This window comes from Pan paniscus, chromosome 8 (genome assembly GCF_029289425.2).
Source record: "Pan paniscus chromosome 8, NHGRI_mPanPan1-v2.0_pri, whole genome shotgun sequence".
NCBI lineage: Eukaryota > Metazoa > Chordata > Mammalia > Primates > Hominidae > Pan > Pan paniscus.
Window position 1 is genome coordinate 15,724,583 of NC_073257.2, and position 23,545 is coordinate 15,748,127.

The window sequence follows — 23,545 nt, forward strand, 5'->3', positions numbered from 1 at the left end:
GGGGACACGATGTGGTCAGACATAGCGTCGTTCTCATGGTCTCAAGTTCACATTGTCTCTCACACAGGTACTTGGATCTGGTATAGACGGCCACGGGCCTCCTGGGTTTGGTATACAGGGGTCCAGACACGTTGGATTTGATATAGAGGGTTTTGGGCCTCCTGGATTTGGTAAAGAAGGATTCAGAGTTCCTGGGTTTGGTATAGAGGATTCAGGGCTTCTGGGTTTGGTGTAGAGGGATTCAGGGTTCCTGGGTTTGGTATAGAGGATTCAGGGCTCCTGGATTTGGTGTAGAGGGATTCAGGGCTCCTGGATTTGGTATAGAGGGATTCAGGGCTCCTGGATTTGGTGTAGAGGGATTCAGGGCTCCTGGGTTTGGTGTAGAGGGATTCAGGGCTCCTGGGTTTGGTGTAGAGGGATTCAGGGCTCCTGTATTTGGTATAGAGGGATTCAGGGCTCCTGGGTTTGTTGTAAAGGGATTCAGGGCTCCTGGATTTGTTGTGGAGGGATTCAGGGCTCCTGGATTTGGTGTAGAGGGATTCAGGGCTCCTGGATTTGGTGTAGAGGGATTCAGGGCTCCTGGGTTTGGTGTAGAGGGATTCAGGGCTCCTGTATTTGGTATAGAGGGATTCAGGGCTCCTGGGTTTGTTGTAGAGGGATTCAGGGCTCCTGGGTTTGGTGTAGAGGGATTCAGGGCTCCTGGGTTTGGTGTAGAGGGATTCAGGGCTCCTGGGTTTGGTGTAGAGGGATTCAGGGCTCCTGGGTTTGGTGTAGAGGGATTCAGGGCTCCTGTATTTGGTATAGAGGGATTCAGGGCTCCTGGGTTTGTTGTAGAGGGATTCAGGGCTCCTGGATTTGTTGTGGAGGGATTCAGGGCTCCTGGATTTGGTGTAGAGGGATTCAGGGCTCCTGGATTTGGTGTAGAGGGATTCAGGGCTCCTGGGTTTGGTGTAGAGGGATTCAGGGCTCCTGTATTTGGTATAGAGGGATTCAGGGCTCCTGGGTTTGTTGTAAAGGGATTCAGGGCTCCTGGATTTGTTGTGGAGGGATTCAGGGCTCCTGGATTTGGTGTAGAGGGATTCAGGGCTCCTGGATTTGGTGTAGAGGGATTCAGGGCTCCTGGGTTTGGTGTAGAGGGATTCAGGGCTCCTGTATTTGGTATAGAGGGATTCAGGGCTCCTGGGTTTGTTGTAGAGGGATTCAGGGCTCCTGGGTTTGGTGTAGAGGGATTCAGGGCTCCTGGGTTTGGTGTAGAGGGATTCAGGGCTCCTGGGTTTGGTGTAGAGGGATTCAGGGCTCCTGGGTTTGGTGTAGAGGGATTCAGGGCTCCTGTATTTGGTATAGAGGGATTCAGGGCTCCTGGGTTTGTTGTAGAGGGATTCAGGGCTCCTGGATTTGTTGTGGAGGGATTCAGGGCTCCTGGATTTGGTGTAGAGGGATTCAGGGCTCCTGGATTTGGTGTAGAGGGATTCAGGGCTCCTGGGTTTGGTGTAGAGGGATTCAGGGCTCCTGTATTTGGTATAGAGGGATTCAGGGCTCCTGGGTTTGTTGTAGAGGGATTCAGGGCTCCTGGGTTTGGTGTAGAGGGATTCAGGGCTCCTGGATTTGGTGTAGAGGGATTCAGGGCTCCTGGGTTTGTTGTAGAGGGATTCAGGGCTCCTGGGTTTGGTGTAGAGGGATTCAGGGCTCCTGGGTTTGTTGTAGAGGGATTCAGGGCTCCTGGGTTTGGTGTAGAGGGATTCAGGGCTCCTGGGTTTGGTATAGAGGATGCAGGGCTGCTGGATTTGGTATCAAATTTCCTGTCTCTTAGACTCTCTTTTTCTTTTTCCATTCTTCCAGCTTGCCTGGCTGCCTCTTCCCTGTATCTTACTCCAACAGGGGTCAGTGCTGGCCATGGTTATGTGGAGAGTTTCAAAAGCAGTCATTGTCTCACAGATGACCTCTCTTTCTTACCCTACAAGGACTCCGTGTAACATGAGGCATTCCTTTTAACATGTGGCATTCCTTTTAACACATGTTGAGGTGGTCAAAGAATACTTTTTGAAATAACTCATTTAATACAATATTTTATTTGGCAGACGCATGTTGATATTTCTCCTAGGAAACAAAAATTTGGACATAGGTTATTATTTCTCACTGTGGTTTTTAGCAGGCATAAGAATTGGGCATCTCAGAATAGAATGGAACACAGGAGCTTGATGAAATTTTAGAGACGGTCTAGCTCAGATGCTCTGCAGGAGACGAAACTGAGACCCAGAGAGCTGGGGTCGCACATCCAGTCCTCGTGGTGCCCACGGAGGCCCAGAGTGTGGGAATCCTTCTGCAGCAATTCCGGCTCGTGGTCTAGTGACGTTCCCATCTCCCAGCTCCTACGGGTGGAAGTAAAATGAGGTGTTCATGAATTTCCCTTTTCTCCTGTGAATATGCTCTCAGGCTACAAGATTCTCTTGGTTTTCTAAAGGTTATGTTGATAAGTGTCTCTTTTTCAACATTTTAATTTGCATGTATATATGTGTATATATATGAATCTTAATCCATGGCTAGGCTCCTAAAGACAGCAGTTTTCTGTCAACAATATTTAAATAAACTCAAGCAGCTTCTACTCTCCCTCTATATGACAGAAATGCATTAAAAAATCTTTGTATTATGGCATTTTGCAATTCATATATTCAGTAGCAATAACAATTTTCCTTCACAGACACAGAAGGTTTATGCTTTCTCTACCACAATTTTCAGACTTTGCCGGGTAGGACTTCATAATCATAATGATAAAACAATCTCCCTGCTGTAGTCCATGGCACAAATCCTCCTGGAGACAGTTTGTGAGCCTTGAGGAGGGACTCTCATTCCAACAAATAGTGACAATTTTTGCTAAATAAAATATTGCCTTTATTTCATTGAGCTGGGAATGCCCTAAGCATGAGATGTTGCTGTCTTTCCTCATCAGGCACCTGGAGCCCCACTGATGGCTGTCTGTGTGCCTTTCTGTGGCCCAGTGACGACTGGCCCTTAGGGTTGGAGCCCAATGGTTTTCCTCCCATGGGCTCACCACAGTGTCAGGCAGCTGAGGACTTTGCTAACATGTCCTGTCCTCGTTCACAGAGTCCTTGGCTCCGTCATTGTGTCTGCCTAGGACGTGCAGGGATGGCTTAGGAAGAGAAGGCAGACAATGGACAGAACCAGACAAGGGGCCAAGCACAGGGCTGGAAAGTCACTCAGACAGATGAGCCTGTACCTGGGTCTCCTGATGTGTGTGCTCGAGGGTCTGGGAACCGAGGCTGACATGCCTGGTGTCAGGTTAATTTCCTTCTGTGTTTAATATCCTACCCCAAAATACATCTTTCAAGACTTTATTATTATTATCATTCTAGGACTTTTGTTGATGGGACATCTCTGTATGATCTTATGTGGCTCATTAAGGGATTCCTATTTATGACTTTAGCCACAGGGCAGGGGTATCACCTTCCTTTTCATTCTCTGATTACTCACTCACCCACTGAGAAATGCAGTGATTACATCCGGTGCCCCATAGGAGGTCAGGGCCACAGTTAAGGGATGGGGAAGTAAAGTCAGGGGAAGAGGAAAAAGACGGATCCGTAAGACATGGGACGTGGCATAGAATTGTTTAGGAAATCCCAGTCTTCCTGAAAACTTATGTTGTTTTCAATGACACATTTATTGGAGACAAGCCGAGTGAACTGAAGGAACCTCTTTTCTTCTGCCTCCATTTTTTTTTTTTTTTTTTTTGAGATGGAGTCTTGCTCTGTCCCCAGGCTGGAGCACAGTGGTGCGATCTCGGCTCACTGCAACCACCAACTCCCTGGTTCAAGCGATTCTCCTGCCTCAGCCCCCCGAGTAGCTGGGATTACAGGCACCTGCCACCACGCCTGGCTAATTTCTGTATTTTTAGTAGAGACTGGGTTTCATCATGTTGGCCAGGCTGGTCTCAAACTCCTGACCTTGTGATCTACCTGCCTTGGCCTCCCAAAGTGCTGGGATTACAGCTGTGATCTTCCTCCAATTTTTGTGGCTACTGCACAAATATGGATTTAGATGACAAATATCACGTATTAAAAAATCGTGAGACTTGGTCCTTCCAGGAGTTTAAAAAGATGCCGTTTTGAATAAGACTCGAAGGCACAGCTGGGGGTTGAGATGAGGTCACCATGCTGTTGCCAAAGTGATGTCTGAAGTTTTAAAATGGCACATCAGTGATGGAGCTGCCAGACTTAGCAAATAAAAATACAGGTTACCCAGTTAAATGTGAATCTCAGATAAATCACACATGATATTTTTTGTGCTATAAGTATATCCCATGAAATATTTGGGATATACTTATACTAAAATATTATTTATTATTTATCTAAAATTCAATGTAACTGGGCCCTTGGCAATCCTACCGATGACTATTTTATATAAGCGGAAACACAAACCATGAAACGTGTTTAGAGTAATGTCTTACCCAGAGCCAGGTCGTCTGAACCCCAGTCCCTAGGAGGTGCCTCTGCTCTGTCACTCTTCACCGGCAGGTCACCCCTGGACCCGTCGGCTTTGCTGGCTTAGGGATGGGGTGTGTGTGGGTCAGGAGGCAGGAGGCTGGAGTATGAAAATGAGGAAGCCGAAGGTATTAAGCGGAAGGGAAAGGAGAACAGGACCGGGATCTTTTGCATCCCGTCTGGATGATCACGCTTGGGGGATTGATTCATGGATGGATTGATTCATAGGATCGTTTATGTATTCAGGGGTGGTTGAGGACCAGGTTCTGTGCCGACCGTCGAGTGGTGGAAGCCGATGTTGCATAGGGAGTTACAACCCAGTGTGGGCATCTCCTAGAGGAGGTTCAGGGGCCACTGAGCATGTTGCAGTGGGGTCATGCATGCCAGCTGGGGACCTGGCATCGAGTGGAGAACTGGTGGATGATGAGGACAGTGAGGGGCAGAGGGTGCCGTGGCTCTCCTAAAACATCCACGTGAATGCAAAGAAAATCACGCCAAGTTGGTCGGGCACGGTGGCTCACGCCCGTAATCCCAGCACTTTGGGAGGCCGAGGCAGGTGGATCACAAGGTCAGGAGTTCGAGACCATCCTGGCTAACACAGTGAAACCCCATCTCTATTAAAAATACAAAAAAATTAGCCGGACGTGGTGGCAGGCACCTGTAGTCCCAGCTACTTGGGAGGCTGAGACAGGAGAATGTCGTGAACCTGGGAGGTGGGGGTTGCAGTGAGCCGAGACCACGCCATTGCACTCCAGCCTGGGCGACAGAGTGAAAAAAAAAAAAAAAAGAAAGAAAAAAAGAAAAAAAATCACGCCAAGTTAATATCGAAATTAGACACAATGGCCCGGTGCCGTGCTGAGCCATATTGGAGACATAGGATAAAAAAAAAATCCAGTATCAGCAATTCTGTCTTTAAAATTGTGATATTTTGTCTGTCATGGGTTTTTGTACTAACTTTGGTTTTTAAAAACATATTGCATTAAAATGTAGTTGGCCTTTACCTTCATGACTGAGATTTTGTGGCCAGGGAGGCGGCTTGCTGGCCTCCTCACACTCGAGCTCCTGTTTGAATAGAGTCTGTGGGTTGTCTTTGGGGTTCGCCTGCCTCCCCAGACACTCTCCTGCTTCTCCATCTCTCAATGGTGGCAGCAGCAGGCTCTGAGGTAGATGCAGATGCCAGAGGTTTTATTTGCACAGGGCCAGGGACACGGCAGATAGGAAGTGAGCAGAAGTCTCGTGGCCTCTTTATATATGATATTTATCATCTAAATCCATATCTGCATGGTAGCAACAAAAATTTGGGGAAGGGGAAAAGAAGTTTCTTCAGTTAATTTGACTTGTCCCTAAGAAGGGAGTCATCAAAAGACAATATATATTTTCAGGAAGATGGCAGTTTCCTAAACAATCCCGCGCCACGTCTTGTGTCTAATGGATCTGTCTTTTTCCTCTTTCCCTGACTTCACTTCCCCGTCCCTTCACTGTGGGCCCCATGTCCTGTGGGCACGGGGTGGGCTCAGCACAGTTCTCAGCGGGTGAGTGAGTGATCGGAGAATGAAAAGGAACGCGATACCCCTGTCCTGCGGCTTAAGTGGTGAATGGGAATCCCTTAATGGGCCATAGAAGATCGTAAACAGATGCCCCATTTGTGACTCATAACTCCTCTAAATCCACCACTAGATGAGAGGCACAGAGCCTCGTCCTCCACAGCCGTGTGATGAAAGAATGAATGATCCCATGAGACCCTATAGCTTTGGACTGTCCCCATTCCAAGACTATCAAAAGTTTTAGAACAATCAACTCATTCATTCATTTGTTCAACAATTATTTGCTGGTCCCTGGCATTGGCGGGTTCCAATCTGGCTCTGGGACCATCTCCTCCTTCCTGACCCCATCACTTTCCCTTCCAGAGGCAGAGGCCGTTCTCCGTCCCCTTCCTTGGTCCTGGTATTATCCCAGCCAGGGCACTCAGGCCCTGTTTCTTCCTTCCTTCTCTTCCAGGCCTTGGCTGGCGGAGCAGGAGAGCAACAGGCCTTTGGCAATGGCAGGTTGACCTGCTGCTCTGCCTCGAGGGTGTGCTGGTTCTGGGCCCAGCAAGGCCACCCTCCAGGCCTGTCACCCGGCTCCTGCGTGGGAGTCGCCTGACCAAGCTGGAGGGCAGCAGGTGCGAGTCCGGCAGAGATAGGGTTATTGCGTTTGCTCCCCGTCAGCCCTGGCTGCAACACACTCCTGCGGTAGCAGGGTCACTCGCGTGTCCTTCAATTGTTGGCATGGATTCGGGCACCTGGAGGTGGATGGACTGGGGGCTACAGCTGTGCAGCCTTGGCAAAGAGGAGAGACTCAGACCCTCAAACCCACAGCCACCCTTTCTTCAAAGTGGGGAGAAGAAAACACAAGGACTTGAGTGTTGATTTGGGGTTGGATTTTCCAAGAAGGAGGCAGGTTCATTCCAAGTGAAGAATTTAAAAGGGGGCTGAAAGAGGGCTTTCTCCCTCTGGAGATCGGGAAAAACATGTTCTCTGATTCAAAGGGCAGCGCTGCTGTGCACAGCTCATGCATTATTCATGAGCCATCCCACTTCTAGGTCTGACGGACAGTTATTTATAGCATATCATCCTTTTCACAAAATGACACTACCCAGGCTGCAGGCTGAAGTACATTTAAGGTAAGTGTCCTGAACTGGGTGGAAATCCTATTGATGTTTCAGAATATATATAATGTGTACTTGAAAATGACTATGTATAACTTGTATTTTGCCCCATTTCTCCACAGTGAAACAGGTTTTCCACAGCCAGACCCAGGAGTGAGCTATGGCTGCGAATGGAACGGCCTGACATCTATATCTGCTTTAAAGCAGCAGGAGAAACACCTCAAGCCCGTCCTGGCACTTGAGGGTGGCTGTGTGATGGGAGGCTGAGGAGACTTCGTTTTCCTGTTGGTGTAGTGTCTGGATTTTCTCTGCATTTCCAGCCTATTCACAAACCAGTGATGACAAACCAGGCAGGTGCGGCCAGCCAGTGCGGGTCTGCCCAGGCCACTGGCCCCCGCCTTCTGGACATTTTAGCCAGGCGTTAGTCACTCCACTGCATGCAGGTGCACTTCTGTGCAATGATGGCTATGGCCTCCATCCAGAGGAGGCAGAAGTCAGCGCAGAGCAGGTGACTCAGGCCTCAGAGGGGACCCAGGGACCAGGTGGGGGCAGAACCAGATCCAGCCAGCTGCGTCTCTGCCCGAGCGATAATTTTTAGAAGGGGGCGTTGTGGCAACAAGTGGATTCTATGCATACAATACAGATAACGCTTTTTCAGAAAGCATTAAATAGCAGCATTTTCTGGGCAGACAGCCTTCCACCAAGTAGGGAAGTCATACTCAGCTTTTAAAATGGAAAACAGCTATTGCATAATTATCATTTTAATCAGAGAATTCAGGGGAAATGGAAGAATCCAATTCACATCGATAGCCTTAGAATAGGCTAGAAGGTCATCTCTTTCCCGGATTGTTCAATGAGACTGATTTCAAGACACAGGCCAGCCAGGCATTCCTCCCGGTACCCTGCTGCAACCTGCTCACCCTGCCTGGGTTCACTGGTGTCCTGGCAGCAGCGTGGGTGCCGGGGCAGGCATCTGGAGATGGAGTCGGCAGAGAGCATGGCTCTGGGCTCCGCAGACCCGGCAGGAGCCCCGGCTGCAGAGAAGGAGATGTGGGGGAAAAAGCCTGCGCTAGTGTGGAAGTGGAGTCTCGAGCTTAGATTAGAAAGTGTGTTGACAGAAGGAATTCCCCATCGCAGTCCCATTCCTGGCTGACAGTTCTCCCAGCAGCAGGATCTGTGGGAGCGGGACTCCAGTGCACTCGGGTCCTCGGTGTCTGTCCTTCCAGGGGTATCCAGGTCTCAGAGCACAGGTGCACACAGGTACAGTGGCTCTGTGACACAAGAGGAGGGTCACTCACAGCGGTCCCACGCACGGCGCCGACCACACAGACCGCAGAGGACACGTGGCGCTCTGGGCCTGTGACAAGCACAGCAGCTGGAGCAGGTGTGTGTCCGAGCTGGAGCTGGGCGGCCCTGCCCTGAGGCTGCGGGAATAAGAGGAGACAAGGGGCGGGCAGGTAATCACCGAGGAGCTCTTCCCAAGAGCAGAGACGTTGCTGTTAGAATACAAAGCTGGTCCAGGAAGGGCACAGAGGGAATCGCGTCTCTGCTTGGCCACCCTGCTGTCCCTTTGTCCCTCTCTTACACAAATATCGTCCATCCCCCCGGGTGCTTCAGACTGGACCTGGTGCCCAGGGCCCCTGACCACAAACCCTAAACACACCCGGGGCCCCTCCAGCGCCGAGTCCCCCACGCTTCCTCACCCTGCTCAACACACATCTTCAGTCTTGCACTTTTCTCTCTCTTTTTTTTTTTTTTTAAATTTTAGATGAAGGGAAAATGGTTTCACTCTATAAACCACTTCTTGTTTAGGGATATGTCGAAAACACAGTTAAAATTCATTCTCTTCTTTACAGTGAAAATTCCAGAACAGATGGAACACATCTTTTCCCACTTCAGAGCGCGAGGGGGGACGAGGAGAAGCATCCTTTTTGTCTCAGGAAGCTGCCTCATTAGTTCGGGGTCAGGATAAAGGGGAAGGATGAACGCATTTGTGTGTCAGGCTGCAGGGCACCCGCACGTGGAGAGAGTCTGCAGGCCGTCAGTCAATCACACCGATGTGAAAGCGAGGATGGAAGGGGAGGGAAATTACATTTACCTGTGTCCTGGCCACAGCCCCACTGCAGCCACGATGGGTGCTGGGGAAAGTCAGGAGGACTCGGGATGAGAAAGAGGCAGTAACTCCCAGTGTGTTCTGTCTGGGGGACCCAAGAATGTCTACACCATCACTTCTTGGTTCTCGCTGGATGTAGCGTGGGGCTCACTGGGGTCACACACCCTACGGGATTTTGAAGTTTCAAAGACCTCTGGGTTTTATTTGTCTCCTGACCTGCCCGTGTTCATCCAGGTGTTAATCTGCCACCATGCACTGCCTTGCAGCGCAGGAGAAGACCGCAAGGCCGCAGCACCCTACACCCCGGGGGACCCGCCGCACAGGTGTGAGGCCGTCGCACCGCGAGGGAACGGTCACTAGGTGTCGCCGTCTTCCTCGGAATGGAAGCCACGTTTCTCCTGCACCGTTGAAATGGACTGGAACAAAATTTTCTAGACTTCAAGGAAACCATCCTTTCTAATAATAATGAGATGGTAATTAGTAGGGGAAGTGGCATAAAATTATTTCGCCATTTAGTGAAACCATGATTCTAAACTACAGAAAAAACTGTCTTTTTTAAAGCTCATTCAGCCGGGTGCAAACCGCCTTGCTGGCGGGCGGCGCCTGAAGGTGACCTGGCCTTGTCCCCACCTCCATCCCCCCAGTTTCCTCTCTGTGGTGCACGTGGTCGGGGTTCACATCTCACCCCCCGTGCAGACCCCAGCAGATCCTGAGGGCAGCGTGTGGACCATGTCCGAAGGGTCCAGAGGAAGATCCCACACGTGTGCAATACAGACCCATGGCCCCTGGGAGAGTGAAGGACGGGCAGATGATTGGCAGCGGCCACTTCTCACACAAGCAACCCCTCTCTGTTTTACTGATGAGAAAACAGAGGCTTAGAGCGATTGTGTAACTTTCCCACAGCCAAGTTCAAACTCAAAGTGGGTTTCAAAATTTAGGTTTGTCCGGCTCCGAGACCTGTGTTCTCTGCAGGGCACTTAGAGGACTCCTGTGCTGACCTCTCAGGCAGCCTTCTACGAAGGGACGCGGAGAAGAACAGGAAGGATTTCCATTTCCTTTTTCTAGGAAAAAACCAAAAGGCAAGAGGTAGGAATTCAGAGCTAGAGTCGCTTTACGATTCAGTTCCATTGTCGAGATGGAGAGATTCCACGACCATGACAGAAAGTGAGACTATTTAGGATTTGCCAAATAGGATGTTTTCTGAACCAATCAACATAGAATGGAAATGAGTTGGGACAAATGGCAGTGCAGTGAGAGGAAAGGTGCGTCTTCCAGCAGCCCTGCCTCCCTCATCCTGGGAGGAAACGTCCGCAGAAGCCGGGCTCCCCTGTGCCTTCCCCAGCCCTGCCTCCATACAGGGAGTACCATCAGCGGAGGCCGGGCTCCCCTGTGCCTTCCCCAGCCCTGCCTCCATACAGGGAGTACCATCAGCGGAGGCCGGGCTCCCCTGTGCCTTCCCCAGCCCTGCCTCCATCCAGGGAGTACCATCAGCGGAGGCCGGGCTCCCCTGTGCCTTCCCCAGCCCTGCCTCCATCCAGGGAGTACCATCAGCGGAGGCCGGGCTCCCCTGTGCCTTCCCCAGCCCTGCCTCCATCCAGGGAGTACCATCAGCGGAGGCCGGGCTCCCCTGTGCCTTCCCCAGCCCTGCCTCCATCCAGGGAGTACCATCAGCGGAAGCCGGGCTCCCCTGTGCCTTCCCCAGCCCTGCCTCCAGGAAGCTCTCTGAGCATTTCCTACAGACCCTGCCCCATGCTCTTCTCCTGCCGGTTTTCTCCACGTGGTTTTCTCCATGTGCAGAAACCATGATTCGGGTCTGGTGCGGTGGTTCACGCCTGTAATCCCAGTACTTTGGGAGGCCAAGGCAGGTGGATCACCTGAGGTCGAGAGTTCGAGACCAGCCTGACCAACATGGAGAAACCCGTCTCTACTAAAAATACAAAATTAGCCGGGCGTGGTGGTGCATGCCTGTAATCCCAGCTACTTGGGAGGCTGAGGCAGGAGAATCGCTTGAACCCGGGAGGCAGAGGTTGTGGTGAGCTGAGATGGCACCACTGCACTCCAGCCTGAATAACAAGAGAGAAACTCCGTCTCAAGAAAAAAAAGATGATTCGGAGCTGCCTGGAACATGGAACAGCCCAGCGAGTCGCTGGCTGCAGTTCTCAGACCCAGGCTCTGCCGATCTCATCCCAGGCTGGAAGAGTTGCCACCAAGGCGTGTGGGTGCCATTTGCTGCAAAAGTTCTTATGGAGAACCATGACACATAACTGTGACAGATTCTCATGCCGGGAGACCGCAGCGCCTCTCCACACAAGTGGGGCCTTCCTTCTGCACTTTTATTCTGCAGTTGGGCTCCCGCTCCAGGGGGCTCCGTGTTTCTAAGAACCACAGCCCAGCATCATTAAAGAAGGCATTATTTTGTGTTTAGTAGAGCACTAAATTGGTAAAATATAGTTGTGATTCTGGTAGTGAATATCCCTGTTGCCATGGTAACGATATTATGTCATGGGAGGCTGTCTCGAGTGCTTCTGGGAGCAGCCAGGTCTCTGTGAGCTCCTGTTTACTCTAAAGACTCCGGCAGCCCACATGTGTGCACGCTGAATAAAATCGCGCTTGCGGGACCACAGTGCAGGGAGGCACCGACTCTGTCATGCTGTCAATGCACCGCACAGTCACGAACATCAGCATTGACGTGAAATGGACGGTTAGGGAGCTGCAAAGGACTCATGCTCCTCTGTTGCACGAATTTGTCTTTTCATATTCAAAGTACTTGTAAGAGCTCCAAGTTCCGCGTACTCAGCCACTAACCTCAGGCATCTGCACGGGAGACTTGGTACACAGGCTCACATGCATGCACGCACACAGGCACACGTACAAGCGCCCGTGTACACACAACAGTGTACACATGCGACACACATTCACACACATGTGCAGATGCACACACACAGATCAGTGTGAGGAAGAGTCAGGGGTTCATGGAACAGCCCCTGCTTTGCAAGCCATGTCTGGCCGTGTAGGGGAAAGAGACAAAACAACACGCTGGTTACCTTGGAAGAGGAAAGAAAGGGAGAGACCTGCAGGTGTTGGGCGCGACACAACCCAGAGCCACCCTCGTCAAGGGACCCTCTCCCTGCTCGATGCATTCCTCCCACCCGACATTCAGTGAACACAGGGAGGCTTAGTGTGAAGGACACCTGCAGTGTGTGTGTCTGTGTGTGTGAATGTGTGTCTGTGTACATGTGTGGTGTGTCTGTATGTGATGTGTCACTGTGTGTTCTATGTGTGGTGTGTGTTTATGTGTGTAATGTGCATGTGTACTGTGTGTGTGGTGTGTCTGTGTGAGTGTGTCTTTGTAGTATATGTATGTGTTGTGTGTTTGTGCATGGTGTGTATGTGTCTGTGTGGTGCGTGTGTGTCTGTGTGTATGTGTCTCTGTGAATGGGTGTGTGTGTGTGCATATGTGGTATGTGTGTGGTGTGTGCAGCAGTGTGTGTGTGTGCGCATATACACTGTGTGTGGTATGTGTGGTATGAGTGTGTGTGTGAAGTGTGTGTGTCTGTGTGGTGTGTGATTGTGTGTGTCTGTGTGAATGTGTGTGTGCATATGTGGTGTGTGTGGTGTGTGTGCGTGTGTCTATGTATGTGTTTGCGTGTGTGGTGTGTGTGTATGTGTGAGGGTGTGATGTGTGGGGTGTGTGTGAGGGTGTGTGTGGGGGTGTGTATGTATAAATGTGTGCATCTCTGTGTCTGTGTATGTGTGTGGTGTGTATGAATTGTGTGTGTGCATGTGTGCCATGTGAGTGTGTGGGTCTGTGTGTGTGGGGGTGTGTCTGTGTCTGCGTGTGTGTGGGGTGTGTATGTGTGGTTTGTGTGTTGTGTATGAGATGGAGAGAGGCAGGCCAAGGCGGGGAGATTGAGGAGGAGGAGGGGCTGGTGGGTCGGTGCTGCCAGCACGATGCTAGGAGTGACCCGGGCGTGTGGGAGGGGTCCTTTGCCACCTGGACGCCATCGCATGCCCTGAATCTCATTTTTGAACCCAAAGCTCAGAACACTTCCTGGCTGTCTGCCCATCAGTTTCAGCCTTACCCTGAGCAGAAAGAGCTGCCGGGGTAGGGGGTGGGGGCGGGGGGGTTCTGCATTCTAATGGGGTGGGTACGGGTGACTTCAACAGTGAGTCTCAAGTTATTGTCTCTCTGGGAAAACACGCCCCCGTGACCTTCCCACCAGCACTGGGCACTCCAGGGGGTTTGGGGACAGGGCTTTCTGCAGGGTCTTGAGCAGCTGGCATCTCACCGACAGGTGTCTTCTGGAAACCTTCCGTGAAGACCTTCCCCTGAGGAAGCCAAGTCACCTGAGCTTTCTTCCTCATCGCTAAGTATAAACATCAGTGAAAAATAAGTGAATGTGGTAAGCTTTAAAATGGCAAACAAATGAGCCGGGCGTGCTGGCGCTCCTGTAATCCCAGCTGCTCAGGAGGCTGAGGCGGGGGAATCACTTGAACCTGGGAGGCAGAGGTTGCAGTGAGATCGCACCACTGTACTCCAGCCTGGTGACAGAGTGAGACTCCGTCTCAAAAAATAATAATAATAAATAGCAAACAGCAGAGAGCATTATCTTAAGGTTTTGAAAATACATACGTATTACTATTATGTTTAATACAGTCATACCAGGAGCACAGGTTAAATAATTCTGTGACTTCACAGGTATTCCCTGTTTCCCCTCCCAATGCCATTATGTGAATCAATAAAAGTGCAAATGGTTTTATCCATGGTGGCCCCAGAGTCTCAAGAAGCTGAAAAAATTCCTAAGTTGCCTACAGGTTACAGTGATTCACAGAGAGAATGGGCATCTTTTAAAGTTAGTAAGCTAAGAAGGAAATATATGAAAATGAAAGTTAGGAAATTAGATAATTTCTTAAGGTCATAGAGTACACCTGTGCCCACTGATAATATTTTGAAAGAAAACGGAAACGTACATCCCAATTATCAATGTTTTTGTTCTCACAATGCCAAACATCTTGATACTTGGACCCACAACACTTTAGCTTCAGCGGCTTACGTTTCCCTGGCATGATGGGTGCCAGCCATGGGTCCGTCCCGAAACATGCTCCAGATCTGATGCTGAATGGCACTTTGGGCCCGGGCCACACCCCACCTTGTGTGGATTAAATGTGCTATCCCTTGTTGTTGGTTGTGTAAATTTTCACACTTTTTCATGCGAGAGAGCTTTTGGAGTAGGAGAAGTTCTGGCCTTTGAAAACGTACAATATCCTTTCTCACAGGTAAAAGCCAGAGGGTGCCCTGAAGCCCCTCTCAGGTTGTAAGGTTGTGGCATCCCCCTTTGGCGAATGAGGGGATCCCAGCCCAAGAAGGAGGGATTCCCAGGAGATCACACAGCTCCTCACCACCCCGCTCTCCTATCTCCTAAGTGTGGTGTGCTGAGGAGTCCACAAAGCTGCCTTGGGGATTTAACAAAAGCCTCTTCAAATAACACACAGGACAGGGCTCCCGGGTTAATCATCTTTCTTTGTCTAAGAAAGAAAGATCTTTCTAGGTTTTATATTCACACATATTTGTTGTGACTTCCTTTTGTGTCCATCAATCAAAGCTGTTCCCTCTCTTGGTTTTGGGTAGGTCATTACCCACAGGGCACTCGGTGGAGGTGAGGTGGTCATTGGCTTCTGTCCTGTTCTTCAGTGGTTTTTACTTAGTGATTACCGGCAATTTCACCATTACTGCAGGGCACAAATTTGTTTATTTTAGCACATTTTCTTAATAGTCTTAATCTGCTGTCAAGTCAATAATGTGCTCCCCAACTTCCATGATAAAATCTTCCCCCAAAAGAATCCTGATGGAGTGCTGGTCTCTAAGGACGTAGAGACACCAGAATGTCTTCTAAACCTTTTTGTCTTGTGTGCTGATGCTCAGAACATGGTCATTCGCAATCACTGAGCTTTGCAAAGCTTTTGCACGAGCTGACCTAATTCTTATCCCTGCTCCTTTGAAGAAGATGGACTTTTAGTTTGGTAGTGTTGGGTGCTACAGAGCCAGCCTCAGATGTACCAGGTGTTATAGAGCCAGCCTCGGATATACCAGGTGTTCCCATGTTCAACTGGAATGGGTGCTGAAAACCTGTTTACAAACGTGTTCCCCTCCTTGTTTCAGGGGACAGGTGTTCCCATGGGTTGACTGGCTCCTTCAAACCCTAACATTCAGTCTTTAAAGGCACTGTCTATGACTAAATGCCTTACTCACTAGTAGTAGCCCACTGAGTGATGGGGCTATGCTCCTCCCTCCTCCCATGGGCATTGGGACTGGGATTCTTAGACTGGAGCAGGGAATTTCTCATCAGTCACTGTGTAATGTGAAAACCAAGGGAAAGCCCAGTCCCTCCCAAACCCTGGAGCCCCAAGTCATGTGAGGAAGCTGAGATCTAATCAGAAGGCACTGGCGAGATTGTGTTAGACAGATGGGGTCACCCAACGTACAGGGTGGCCAAGGCAATGATCAAGGCCAAGGAGAAGTGAGGGACTAAATATCGCAGCACCAGGATTGCTGGGAGCCGGGTGTCCTTCGCCTACCTGGAGTTGATGCTTGAATGGAGGAAGCTGGGGCCTGGCCCCAGGGATGGCGAGTGTGAGAGGGTCAGCCCCAACATGAGAACCGCGGAGCCTCAAGAGAGGAACTTGGGACACCAGCAAGCCCCGTGCAGCGTGGGTGAGCAGCTTTCTGATTTGCTGGGGCCCTTCTTGTTGCCATGAACAGGAGTCCAGGAGTGACTGCATATGGTGTCCCAAGGAGCCTGGTAAATAAATGTGCGCTGGCTTCCTGGGAGTGAGTTATGAGGAAACGCTAAGGGCAAGAGGAGAAGATGGCTGGACATCCACAGCCCCTTGGTCCCGGGCTCTGACAGCTCCTCAGCATAATGAGTGGAAATGAAGGGCCTGGCATAGTGAACTGGCTGATTGGCTTTCTTCTATTCTTATTGCTAAATTAATATTGCCGTTAATGTTTGCCAATATTTCAACCTCGGTGGACTGGCATCTAACAGTCTTGAGCTTGCAGAGGCCATTTCTGTGCTGGAGTTTTGGTTTTTGAGGTGCATTCATTCATAAAAGCTGATGTTCCCCAGAAAGCAAGCACTGAGAGCTACTATTTCCTTGAGCATTCATTTTATTTAGGTTCTAGAAATTTATGTGATATCGGATGAAGAGATTCAAATAGTTTGTGAAGGAGTTAGGAATATACAACCTCTTCCTTTTGAAGACATTTATAAACCCACTGAACATATCCTGGAAGCTGGTCTGTGGACAGCCCAGTGCTATACACTGGGGGAGTGAGAGACAGCAAAGCCATCTCCCTCCTCTGCTGGAGGTTTTACCCTCAGAGGAGAGGCTCACATATTAAAGCCCTAAGACAAGAGAAATTAGGAGTGGCAATGTAATACTGTAAAGTACAATCAGAGCATGATGGAAATAGATAATAGCTTCATTATTTTTAATGAATGCATTGATTTAAGAATATACAAAGTTTCCTGCATGACCAGCTGAGTCTCCATGCACAGAGAACAAACCCTAAACAACACCAGTACTTCGTGAGCAGTTGCAGGGATATTCTTTAATGCTCCTCTAACTCACTTAATCTTGATTTGACCTTTCAAATGTAAAAGAGAGTTTTATTGTTCATTTGGATGTCTAGTAAATTCAATAAATAAAATGCAGAAGACCGATGCCTAGATGAGAAATAGAAGCTGATGACCTTTTTTTTTTGGCCCCAGCCATGGTGACCACACAGGACCGGGGGGTGCTTCTGGCTTTGGCCGTCCCAACGCCTTTGGGTCTGGATGAGCCCCAGGTAACCGAATGATGGACAATCGCTTTTATAAAGTGACAGTTTACTTCTGAGATCGCTGTTATTAAAATGAACACTGGATAGGGCTCTCACGAAAGCTAAAAGCCTTTGTTTGTTCTGGTCTCAGTTCTCAGGGACCTAAACGCGACACTGTTCGTGTCAACCTCCATGTACTTTGCCCAGTCATAGAAGATGCAAAACATAGCAAATTGTTTTTCTTTTGACCCTTGATCAAAAGGGGGAGCACAGCAGTCAAGAGTTTAGAAAAGTACTCTCATGTTCACACCTGTGTCCTACAGAGTTCTGCGATTTGGCAGGCAGGCTGTGGGAGTGGGCCCCTCTCCTCACTGAAAGACATTCTTGGTCCTCAAAGGTGAGGTCCATGGCTCCAGCCCTGCCTCGCCTCCCCTGGCCTCTATGTTGACTTTCCATTACGGATGGAGAACCGCTTCTGGAGTCAGAGTATTCGCAGGCAGTAAGGCTCATGAGAGCCTCAGTGCAAGACGAGCCATCTCCATGCACTGATGTGGTTTTTCTGAAGTAAAGTAAGGACTAATTTCCAAACTTCATGCAAACAAGGCAAAGAGTTGCCGATGATGGTGGCAGTGAAACTGCGGGATTGTCAACATCAGATAGGGTGGACATGGGGGCCGGGAAAAGCCACGCAGACACTAGCTGTCTCAGAACCCATGTTGTCTGGATTTTAAAGGCCTATTTTTCAGCCTTGCTTGGTTTGAAACAGTTCATTTCTACCTTGAGCCTTTCCAGGGAGTCTAGCAACCAACTGACAACCTCAATAAAGATCCATTCCTGGGTCAGTAGCAATTCAATGATGGGTTGAGCTTCTGAAGTTACCAAAGCTTTCATTTCCTGTCCCTTCCCCACATGAACTAAGTATTCCTGGTCCAGTCAAGATTACACCAGACCTTCATGTCAGGGGCCCGGGACCTTCTTGCTGGTTAACAGGCTACAGTAGCTGCAGCGTCATTCTCTTAGGCAGTGTTTTTCAAATTTTGGATTAGGACCCATTTGGCTCATGAAATTAATGTACTGAGCCTCTACAAGCAAGCACTGAGGAAGAAGAAAAGAAGGAGGAACTGGAAGAGAAAATATTTCAATGCAATGCACATAATGATGCATGGTCTCCTAAACTTTTCCGTGTGTGTGTACGGGCTCGATCATGGTGTAAAAATCTATTAAAAGGTTATCATAGCCACTACTGTACTGCAATATATTCCAAGCAACATAGACAGAGGCTCCCACATCTGGATTTTTTTTCCTGTAAAAATAAGAAGAGGCCGGGTGTGGTGGCTCACACCTGTAATCACAGTACTTTGGGAGGCTGAGGTGGGTGGATTGCCTGAGCTCAGGAGTTCGAGACCACCCAGGGTAACATGATGAAATCCCCTCTCTACTAAAAATACAAAACAATGAACTGGGTGTGGTGGCACGCACCTGTAGTCCCAGCTACTTGGGAGGCTGAGGCAGGAAAGTCGCTTGAGCCCCAGAGGCGAAAGTTGCAGTGAGCCAAGATCGCACCACTGCACTGCAGCTTGGGCTACAGAGTGAGACTCCAACTCGAAAAAAAAAAAAAAAAAAAAAGAAGAAATTGAGTCACAGATTTTGTAAAAAAAAATAAAATAAAAATATTTATTAAGATTTATATTTATTTGAATCACCTTTTAAAACGTCAAGTGGGAAAACGGGATTTTTTCCCATCAAATACGTTCCTTCCTTCCTCCCATTCCTCCCTCTCTCCCTCCCGTTCTTTCTTCCTTCCTTTTCTGTATTTTAAAAAATATTTTTAATATAAGTAGTGTTTTTAGTAGTAAAACAGAGCCAACATTTGTATCCGTCCAGTAAGCATTTTCCTAGCAGGAAACATACAGGCCTGTGCTGTTTCCATTCTTAAAAAGATGGAATGAATAATACAGAGGCTAGAAGGAAGTCAGGCACGGGAGAAAGTGAATATTAGATTCAATTTCCTCTGTCGGGTTGCATGCCTCTGAGCTGCTGCGTTGGTGAATGAAGACCTCTAAGCTTTTTACTGCTTTCCCTTTATGAGGTTAAATTGTATTTTTTCAGTATTTCACCCCAATCATGTGCTGTAAATCTATTCTTACTTTAAGAAAGAACACATTTCACAATATATTTGCTTGACACAAGCCTGGGATTAGGGCAGTTTGCAAAGATTTGTTCTCCCTGATTTTTTTTTTTTTTTTCCCTGTGAGTAAGTAACAATCTGGAGAGTAGTTAATGGAGTCGGTGACTCAGCTCACTTTGCCGTGGTTTCTGCTCTGTCATGAGCATGGATGTCTGGTCATTTTCGTAGAAACCAAGGAGAGTCCTGGAAGAAATGATGAGGTAGGTGTGGTCCTCCATCTCCGAGATGCTCCAGCCCAAATTTCAGTTTAAGATTATTGTGCTTTCACAGTTGCTCAGATAAAACAGTTTTCACTTCCCACAGACTCAGTGTTTAAAAATTAAGCTTCAGCAAGAGGAATAAATGTTTTCTTACACAATTCTCTAATTCAACTTGTTTTCTCTCTGTATAGAAAAACCCTGGAGCAAAATACTTTACCAAAAAAGGACAAAATAAGGCTTGTGACTGCAATTTAAAAATTGTTAAAGGACACCGTTTCATAGGGAATAAATGAGAAGTGGGTAATGACTGTTTCTTTGAATGATTCAATGCAAATTCCCTGGAACAGTAAATCTGGCCCAGTTTGTTTAAAGTAGAACATGTTTGACCTGAAACTTCTCGGAAATACAAATATTTTGTAAGGTGAGATCTGATTTAATAGATTTCTCTTTCATTACTTTTATTCATATAAAAACCAGAGTATTGTGACGTTCAAAAATCAAGTAATTTGATATTAAAACCACAGCAATATAAACGACAAAAACAAGCCGTTCTGAGAGGCAAAGTAGCACTTGGTTTCCTAAGCCTGTAAAACTACTTGCGCTCGCTGGCTAGATTGAATTTTCGAAAACTACACAGTGATGTTTAGCTACTAGTTAAATGGTTTTTTATAGAAATCTAGTTAGAAAGTGCAATTGAGCTGTGTCTCTTCGTTGCTATTTTCAGTTAAGAGCTTCTTCCAAGGGCCAGTCTGCACCAGGTGTAAGTATTGGAGCTAGTAGGGTGATCGATAGCAATTGAATGATTAGTTGAGCCTCTGAAGTTACTCAAGCAACTATTTTAATGTTACAGATTTAAGAACATTTCTTGCTGCAAATGTTTGATCACAGGAGTCCATAGCTGAATAGGTGTGAGGCTAGGAGTCTTTTGGATATAGTAACCTCCTTACTGTCAATCATGTTTTGCTATATATATAGTTACACATGGAACATAGCCATGTATAAAATGAATATTTGGTCCTCACAGTGAAGAGGAATGTGCAGTCATGCTTTGTAACTTAGACACCTTATTGTCATCATCATCATTTTTGCAAAGGGCTTTTATCCCACCTTTGGCTGGAGTCTGGTGTGCCCCCCAGGGTGATGGGCTTGTCCACAAATCTCTGGTCTTACTCATTTTCCTCTCATGGCTAAAGGCTCAAACATCACATACGGAGGCAACAGACACAAGGAGGACAGTATCAACCAGCATTTGTGAATATATGTGTCTAAGAAATAATAATCACAGAGCTTCGTGTTAAGTCCATACTTTCCGCAGAGCTGCAAAATTTACTAAGTGTTTTTGCCTTATTTGATTCTCACAAAAATCCTATGAGAAGAGCAGGCAGACACCCCCGTTTATAAATGAGGAAATGAGCTGGGCACAGTGGCTCACTCCTGTGATCCCAGCACTTTGGGAGGCCGAGGCAGGTGGATCACCTGAGGTCAGGAGTTTCAGACCAGCCTGGCCAACATGGCGAAACCCTATCTCTACTAAAAATACAAAAGTTAGCTGGATGTGGTGGCACATGCCTGTAGTTCCAGCTACTCAGGAGGCTGAGGCAGGAGAATCAGTTGAACCCGGGAGGCGGAGGTTGCAGTGAGCCGAGATTGCGCTACTGCACTCCAGCCTGGGTGACGAGAGCGAAAACTCCGTCTCAAAAAACAAATAATAATAATAATAATAATAATAATAATAATAAATGAGGAAACGGTTGCTCAGCACTGTTGGGGCATGGCCAAGAGCACACAGAGATGGAGCTGGGCTTGTTTGGAGGTTTCTGGTGATAAGTCCCAGCTCTTGTACCACCACATCCCTATAGGACCCCCAGGTTTTCTGAACGGTATAAATGATCTCACAGTCAGGAAGCAGGACACCATAGCTCAGCTGAGCAACCAGAGGGCAGGCAAGCAGTTAGCCAGTTTGCTGCCACTCTCTTAGCCCTCTGGTTCTGGCCCTTGTGAGTGAACGTGAATAGGAAGAAGGTGAAAGGAAAATAATCCTAATATCCCATACTAGTTCCCCATCCAAGCACCCTTTCTCTTCAAACCTCCTAAAGCTTCGACAACCACCTGGTGCTCATGATCTCCTCTCTCATCTCCTCAGAAGACACGGTTCTTGGGTCTTCTCTCTCTTATTCTTCAGAATGAGTCTTCCCTCCAGAAACTCCTCTGAGATTTGGCTGTGGTCTCCCACGCCCTGTCAGGCAGCGGCTGCAGGCTTCTGTGGTTCTCGTTTCCAAACCTCAAACCATGAGAGACATGGAGGCTCTTCGAAATGATGGTGACACTGCTCTCCTGGGGAGGGCTGGACACGGATCCTCCTTTCCCAGCTCCGCTTAATCTGAAGCAGGAGGATCTGGCTGAGAGATGGGATGAATTTCAATCTGGTTCTGCCGGATACAAAATCGACTGAGAAATGATGCCACCAACCAAAATGGTTTCTGAAGTTTGGGAATGTAAACATCTTTTTCTTTCTTTTGGAGATTTTCAGATAATGGAGTCTGGTCCCTCTATCCATGGGCCATCTGCACCTGCAGTTCACACCCCACATCCCAGGGACGGAGGCATCTACAGCACACCACCCACTGTAGGAACAGCGCAGATTCCCACATCTACAGCTCAGCACCCACTGCAGAAACAGTGCAGATTCCCACATCTACAGTACAGCACCCACTGCAGGAACAGCACAGATTCCCACATCTACAGTACAGCACCCACTGCAGGAACAGCACAGATTCCCACATCTACAGTACAGCACTCACTGCAGGAACAGTGGAGATTCCCACATCTACAGCGCAGCACTCACTGCAGGAACAGCGCAGATTCCCACATCTACAGCGCAGCACCCACTGCAGGAACAGCGCAGATTCCCACATCTACAGCGCAGCACCCACTGCAGGAACAGCGCAGATTCCCACATCTACAGTACAGCACCCACTGCAGGAACAGTGCAGATTCCCACATCTACAGTACAGCACCCACTGCAGGAACAGCACAGATTCCCACATCTACAGCACAGCACCCACTGCAGGAACAGCACAGATTCCCACAACTACAGTACAGCACCCACTGCAGGAACAGCGCAGATTTCCACATCTACAGTACAGCACCCACTGCAGGAACAGCACAGATTCCCACATCTACAGCACGGCACCCAGTGCAGGAACAGCGCAGATTCCCACATCTACAGCACGGCACCCAGTGCAGGAACAGTGCAGATTCCCACATCTACAGCACGGCACCCACTGCAGGAACAGCACAGATTCCCACATCTACAGTGCAGCACCCACTGCAGGAACAGCGCAGATTCCCACACCTACAGCACAGCACCCACTGCAGAAACAGCACCGATTCCCACATCTACGGTGCAGCACCCACTGCAGGAACAGCGCAGATTCCCACACCTACAGCACAGCACCCACTGCAGAAACAGCACAGATTCCCACATCTACAGTGCAGCACCCACTGCAGGAACAGCACAGATTCCCACATCTACAGTACAGCACCCACTGCAGGGACAGCGCAGATTCCCACATCTACAGCACAGCACCCACGGCAGGAACAGCACAGATTCCCACATCTACAGCACAGCACCCACTGCAGGAACAGCACAGATTCCCACATCTACAACAAGGCACTCACTGCAGGAACAGCGCAGATTCCCACATCTACAGCACAGCATCCACTGCAGGAACAGCACAGATTCCCACATCTACAGTACAGCACCCACTGCAGGAACAGCGCAGATTCCCACAACTACAGTACAGCACCCACTGCAGGAACAGCGCAGATTCCCACAACTACAGTACAGCACCCACTGCAGGAACAGCGCAGATTCCCACATCTACAGCACAGCACCCACTGCAGGAACAGCACAGATTCCCACATCTACAAAAAGGCACCCACTGCAGGAACAGCGCAGATTCCCACATCTACAGCACAGCACCCACTGCAGGGACAGCGCAGATTCCCACACCTACAGCACAGCACCCACTGCAGGAACAGCACAGATTCCCACATCTACAGTGCAGCACCCACTG

At 48.8% G+C, this 23,545-nt stretch overlaps 1 protein-coding gene across 11 annotated transcripts in view; it reads right to left on the reverse strand.

The window, feature by feature from the left end:
* Nucleotides 1–2,050: 2,050 nt before the first annotated feature.
* The window catches only part of LOC117974479 (uncharacterized), a 50,390-nt gene continuing 28,895 nt past the window's right edge, over nt 2,051–23,545 (reverse strand). For 7 of the 11 annotated variants that reach the window (XR_008619860.2, XR_008619856.2, XR_008619857.2 and 4 more), the window contains one exon: nt 2,051–2,369. Coding sequence is in view for 1 of the 11 variants with exons in the window: in XM_063607228.1 (XP_063463298.1) it covers nt 2,207–2,369 (163 nt within the window). In the remaining 10 variants the exon portion in view is untranslated. Of the gene's footprint in view, nt 2,370–8,063; nt 10,318–18,685; nt 21,896–23,545 lie in introns of those variants that run through there. The other 4 variants (XR_008619858.1, XR_008619854.1, XR_008619862.2 and 1 more) reach the window with 3 other exon arrangements.